At 37.5% G+C, this 6,966-nt stretch overlaps 1 protein-coding gene across 1 annotated transcript in view; it reads right to left on the bottom strand.

Moving 5' to 3' along the window:
• The window catches only part of DNAJC3 (DnaJ (Hsp40) homolog, subfamily C, member 3), a gene marked incomplete at its 3' end in the record, with an annotated part of 24,009 nt that extends 17,088 nt beyond the window's left edge, over nt 1–6,921 (bottom strand). The window contains exons 1-2 of the mRNA XM_010286851.1: nt 6,807–6,921; nt 832–942 (exon numbers count right to left, since the gene is read on the bottom strand). Of these exons, the coding sequence (XP_010285153.1) occupies nt 832–942; nt 6,807–6,921 (226 nt within the window). The remainder of the gene's footprint in view (nt 1–831; nt 943–6,806) is intronic.
• Between the last annotated feature and the right edge of the window lie 45 nt (nt 6,922–6,966).

Below are 6,966 nucleotides of genomic sequence, written 5' to 3'. Positions count from 1 at the left end.
AGGAATGCTTTGGAAGCAACACCCAAGGCAAAAGGGGTAACAGACCACGTCTTGGTGGAATGAGAAGCTTCCATAGCACAGAAAAGAAGTTCCCCCCTCCACTCTCACAGAGAAAATGATGCATTTGTACCCATTATAATAAAGCTGAACAGCTTAAAAAAAAAAAAAAAACATGCAATTGAGAAGTTGTAGTGTTAATGGCTGCTCTTTACTGGTGCCGTCTGTCGCTACAGTTTAATTCAAAGATTTTAACCAGGAAAAAAAAAAATTAAAAATTTTTAGAAGCAAAAATTTAATTCCTCAGTTTGTTGAAAATGCCAAACACCAAAACAAGAACTCACTCACTAGTTGAGTATAAAAGAGGGACAGTTAATATACGCTTCACTACCAGTTTAGTATGTCAAACTTGTAGCATCAGTTTCACTGAGGTACCACCCACTTCAAGATTTAATAAAAAAAAAAAAAAGACTATTTTAAACATTGAACTTTCTACAGTGCTGGAGAGAAGAAAGCATGAATAAACTCAACCTTTCAAAGATATACTTCAAAAACCTTCATAAAGATGAAATCTAATTTTGATGGGGTTAGATAAAGTCTAGGTCATGTAGTTAATCTAACAGTTTATTTTATCAAAACCAAAGTAGAAATATTCCACTGCATCTGTTGGCTTCCATCCAAATTGCTGCATAAAGGTGCCCCAACTTCTGTGAATCATGGAGTGCAATTGTCAAGAAAGCAGGATACTTAATGAAGCAAATGGGGGGGGGGGGGGGGGGGACACGACCACTCAAAGGTATTCCAGTGCAAGAGTCACTTTCTTGAGATACGCACCTATAGCCGCATGAAAGTGAGACAAAGCATCTGCTAGCTGTCCAGCAGCCAATAACTTCTTTCCCATTTCAAGTTGTTTTTCTACTTCTGCATTTATTCCACATTCAGCTCCTTAAAGAAAAACAAAAAGATCAAGGCTTTGAATGACCAGTTTTATGACAGCAAATGCATACAGTGATAGTACTATACATATAACAAAGTTATTGATATAGAGGTGGAAGTCACATCTTCCCTTACTAAAACAACCTGCAGCCTAACAAACACATAGCTTGTCTCCTCTGCCCCAAAAAGGAAGTAAATACATAAACACTGCAAAGCCACCACATTGGAAGAAGACATCAAATATGCATTTCTATTCCTGCCTATACATTCAGAAACATACTTTTGCACATCAAGCTTTATACATCAACTATAAAAAGTCTGACAAAGTACATTTCTATGTGGACTTTCAAGTTCAAAAGAATCTGGAAAAACACCCATAATGCACACAAAGCAAATATAAAAAGGCTTTAAGTTAAATTTCATGACCCTACTGAGAACTTAAGACTCAACTGAGAACTGTTAGCTACTTCAGAGGTTGGCTTCTCATTTACTGCACTTTCGTCTCATTTTTATCACTTCCAAGGCAAACTGTTTCCAGAGTGCAAATTTTGATATAAACAAAATTCTCACTCCCTTTTCATTTAACCAGTAGTATGAAAATCCTACTGAAAACATAACACTTTTAAAGTGCCAGTTCTAAAGCTAGTGAATTGCTGCTGCTCAACCAACAGGGAAAAACTACTGTTGAGAAGAAATGAGCAGCTGAGTGCAAGTACATGCTGTACAAAACATCAGTTCAGCCACAGAGGTTTTTCATTTGTACTGCTTCCAGCATTCTTCAAATCAGGACAGAATTTCACTACAGCTTACCAGTGTATGATTATTAAAACTTTCACACTACAAGCAGTTTCCTTTTATTAAAGGCATATCCTACGCATAAATTTAAGCAAGGTAAAATCCTGAATTAATACATTATTACATTAGAAAACAATGCACCACAAAAACCTTTCACACAGGTTTTGCATTGAGCTAATTCAGATACGCACTTGAATTAATCTTAAATATGAAAATGCAGCAGCACTTTGAAGTAGTTTCTTAGAGCCTGAATAAAAATTTTACGCTACACAGATTGAAAGGAAGTACATCAAAACGTCTCACACTGAAAGGTGATTAAACAAGAAAGTATTTGTAATGAAAGAACAGTAATTTCTGATCACCAAGTCACCAAGACTTTACCACTAGGAGCTCTCGGCACCCGGGATCTTAATTTAATTTTCCTTTCCTACTTATTAATACAGTTCACAATTCTTTTAATTCCACATTATAAGAAAATCGTTGAGCTGTCTGTACTAAAATGAACAAAATGCCCTCTATATCCACCGGAAAAAGCTCCATCTGCTAGAAGATTAATAATATTTCAGCAAATTGGATTCAAGGGCTTCAATTCAATTATTTGCTTTAGAACAATGACAGCAAATTCCTTTTTTTAATTAATGGAAATTACTTTATAAAATAAGCCCCAAATTTCCAGTTAGTAATTTTTTTGTTTAAATAAGATGAAGTTAAAATAGTAATTATTTATCATATAGTCAATTTGGGGATCTTATTCAACGATGCATTTTAAAATCCATTCTATTCATGTATAGCTCTGAATAATATATAAATAGCTCCACTGATAGTGAAGAAGTATTTCTTGACAGTAATTTTTTCACACGCAGTATTCTACTTCAAGGTAGCTTTACTATGAATGCCCAATTTTCAGAAAAATGGCCATTCTTCTTTGCCATTTTGCTTCTCCTCTGGCTTTAAGCTTTGATCACCGAGTAGTGAAACATCCTCTAAAATGATAAAGTAAGCATTGGAGAGGAAAAAAAACTAAACACAAATCACAAAACAAAAAACAACCAAAAGTGGAAAACAAAACCAAAACACACCACATATTTCCCTGGCTTTGGAAACAAATCAGATATCAAACCATAAATGACTTAAGTATTTAACATGAGCTAAAACAAACAAGCAAATAAATTCTTAAGCTTCATCCCTCCCATCTCTCCCCACATATGAGTATCTGCAATTTTTCAAAACCTGTCATTTTGGAGTGGTATCCTAGAACTGGGCTGTAAATTACTCTTTGATGAACTTTCCATCCACCTAAACAGAGAATTCAATTTTCACACAGTCTCAAGTATCTGAAGGAGTGACTAAATGTGAAACAAGGACACATCAGGATAGCTCCAAGAATAGATGTTCCACAATAAGATGTACCTATACTATTCAGCGTCTTTCATACACATGATGTGCAGCACACTTTTACAGTTACACAATACTTCAGACATGACAGCCATCTTTTTCCTTGAAAATACTGAAGATAATAAAGGACCTTTAACAGTAAACAGGTAAGAAAGGCAGAAGCAACATGAATAGTTAAATAAGGCAAACTGTAAAGGACTGCAGGTTCCCTGCAGAGAAAGACTAATTACACCAGACATACAATAAAACTTCCCTCTGCAAGTTGCTGAACATCATCATTTGATGAGGGGATCTCCAGAAGCAGCCTAAATAGTCAGTGTAGCCATGATGAAAAATTAAATTTACCATAACTATTCAGGAACACTGTACACTGACTTGAAAGTTGGGCTGTTTATACAAATCTATTGCTTACTCATTTTCTGGCTGTTATGCAAACAATTGCTCTAAATAAACCACCCCATAGTAGACATCCGAAAACTGTTAACATAGACACAAGAGTCTAAGGAGTCAAATTCTGTGTAGCCTACTTGGATACCTATTCACTCTTTGGTCTAGCAATGAGCATAAGGACTCAAGTTCAGCTGGAGGAGAAAACCAAACCAATCCCACAAAGCCCTTTCCAACAGATAGACAGTCATTAGAGCGAGCTGGATACCAAGGTCCCAGCACTAAAGATGAAGAAGCTACATATGCTCCAGCAGGAAGCTAAATTTATGCAAGAGATATGCAAGCATACTATTTATTGTTAAAACTTCCCAGTATTTTAATTTGAACATTATTTCTAAAGCCTGCCTAAATGTTCTCTATTCACCAATGACCTCAGACAACCACACACATGAGCCCCAGCTGTCAAATCAAATCAGATATTCTGGATAAATTCACAGTCTGTAGTCCTGGCACTGATGCAAGCGTGAAAGAGTGAGGGGAAAAGAAAAAAAACCACACACAACCAAAAAAACCACACCAAAAACCATACCAAAAACCCAACAAACCAAAACCAACCAACCAGACCAAAATGAAACAAAACGCAAAACCTGCTCTGAGATAAGAATTGGCACCATCCCTGACAACTCAAGGGAAGTCAGTCAGAAGGCACAACAAAAGATAAGCAGGTGCAGCTAACCTGTTTTTCCAGTTAAATACACTCACTTCAAATAAACTGTAACTTCCTGATAGGATTTTTGTTTTATTAAGAATAACTGGTGGTGGGTACCTAAGCATATGAACTTCACCTATATCCTCATATAATCAGTCATATCCACAGTGTAAAATGCTTAAGAAAGCCCTTCAATTTCAAAACAGTTTCAAGATTTTACATTTGTCTACAGACTCCTCTTTTTCCGTGTAGAATTTCCACACACTTTTTAAATCTCATCCCCAAGCTGAGTAATGGGACTATGAAAATAAACAGAAGTTATTCTGACTGCGTACTAGAAACAAAATTGTATCAGAGACAAAGAAGAAACATGCATGTCATTAACCTTAGTTACAATTAATTTTATTTTTTTAAATATAAAACAGCTTCATGATTGTCTCGTCTTTTTTGGGTGTTTTTTTTTATCAGAATGACCCTGTGTTTAGCACAGTAACTGCTAAGTTTGCCGCTATTTTTAAACAGGTTTGGGCTTTGCTTTTATGTGTGTTTGCAAGTGTGTTTTTCAATGACAAGACTTAACAGAGTAAGAAGTGGACAAGCAACCACAGTTTCAGGAGCAATACAAACAGGCTCACAAGGAGCCTCAGAGCATCCAGTGAGCCAAGTGCAACTTCCACCCATCAAGTTTTTACTCCCTCCGTTTGCAAAGAATGTCAATAAATGTAACTGAGATTGGCAAATCAAAACCAAATCCCTCTCCCCCTCCAGAAAACTAGGGCTTTTTCCCCCTCCCTCACACAAGTATCCTTTGCAATTTGGGGTGAAGAAAAAAAACCAACAACAAACTCCCACATTCAGGACAGAAACATACGGTGTGGGAGGTGGGGATGAGAGAAACAAAGTTAGCAGCCTGACAACAGTGAAGTGAGCCCTAGATACTTAAATCCCATTTTTTCTTCCCCTTATTACATACCCTTTCTTTTACTACTAGGAAGGAGAGGGGGAAGAGGAACAATACTCCTCTATCTTCAGCTGCCTCTTTTTGTTGTGATTAGTGTGGACAAACATCCGTGAAGGATGAATCTTCCCAAGAGGTGATTTGTGTCAAATGGGAGCTTATACCACACAAGTCAGAGTATTTGAAGAAGAGGAATTCAGGAAATACAATAGTAAGGGCTGAACTGCAACCTGCCACATCACCAAGTATTCAAAAACCTTTTTATTGAACTCATTTACCAACCAGATATAAATTAGTATTCATAGATATGGACTGTAAGGTACAAAAATTAATACTGGCTGACTGTTGCACTCATTCACAAATCAGATGGCACAAGGCAAACTTCAATTATCAAGACAGCAAGATGCAAATTTGAATGTGAATATGAACACCTTTGAGTTCAAAAGACCAGTAATATTGGGTAAAAAAAAAAAATCCAGACACTTAAATAATGTAAACCTCCTAAATTCCCTAAATACATACTCTGGAAAATGCACTCATGAACTAGGAGGTTCTAAGCTAAGTTCAGTAAATAAGATCCAGAATCATCACTTCTCTATTACTGTACTGTACATCTTTATTAACTGTTAATTAACCATTAACTTTATTTATTAAGAAAAATATACCACAAATTAGGAATGTGGCTTTGGTAAGTCCACGTAGCCATTAAGCCATGTAATTGAAATAACTTGACAACTCCAAATAAAGAATCCTCAGCAAAAACATCACTGCCACAATCTTGGGGGGGGTGGGGGGAGTATACTTTGACCACAATTATTATTTTTCCTCTAATACGAGCAGAATACACATCCAAAAAAGCAATTCAATATCACAACATGTAGTCTTATACTACAGAACATCTTTGCCACAGCATGTTTCTGCTGCCACTGGGCCAGCAGAAGTATTTATTAGTTTAGTACATCAACCGAATTTCTAACATCAAGCCCAGGTCAGTGTTAAGTCTACAGACTTATTTTGACTATTGAGAGCTTCAGTTCCACTTCAAACGGCCACTGACAGTTAAAGAATGTTCCTACAGTGAAACTCTGATTAGGTGCGCAATTGTATAACCAAGTTATAAATTTAACAGGAGGTTGTGAATAAAAGTTTGATCATACAGGTGTTGCTGACAGCGTACTCTGAAAGCAAACTGGCCGCACAATGTGCGAATAAAGTTCTCTGATGAGCTTCAAATACTAATAGTGGGAGAAGAAAGAAAAAGAACAAACCACAACAATGAAACAAAAACATAAACAAAGACAACACAACTGTCAAAAGCCTCAACAAATTTGTAGGTCTGACACTAATAAGGGCTATGGCTGAGAGGGACCACTGAAAAAGATTTTGAACTTGGAAATTTCATACAATTCATATAGATGTGAGAAATTCAAGGCCAGTACGGAACTGGCCGATGCTGTCACATGGTTGCACTCGAGGACACTATGACATATTCAAGACCTCACAGTAGCTGGCACTCTATCAGCAGGCCAAGGAAAATGATGCATGCATCAAGCTACCTTAAACAACACCGCCAGGAATTCAGATTAAACCAAACAGGTTACAAGCAGCGACGGTGCCCTCAACACACACCCTTCGCAACGGCCTTGATGAGGTGGCAGCTCTGTACCTCCCTCTTCCTCACACCCTTCCCAGAAATATCCTCCCCCCCGCTCCAGGACGTCCCGCGGGGACTGCCCCCCGCCATGGCGGTGCCGTCCACAGGCCTCCCCACGGCCCGGCCGGCCCCGCA

The sequence above is a fragment of the Phaethon lepturus genome, unplaced genomic scaffold (assembly GCF_000687285.1).
Source record: "Phaethon lepturus isolate BGI_N335 unplaced genomic scaffold, ASM68728v1 scaffold16235, whole genome shotgun sequence".
NCBI lineage: Eukaryota > Metazoa > Chordata > Aves > Phaethontiformes > Phaethontidae > Phaethon > Phaethon lepturus.
This window is presented reverse-complemented; position numbering and strand designations above follow the sequence as displayed.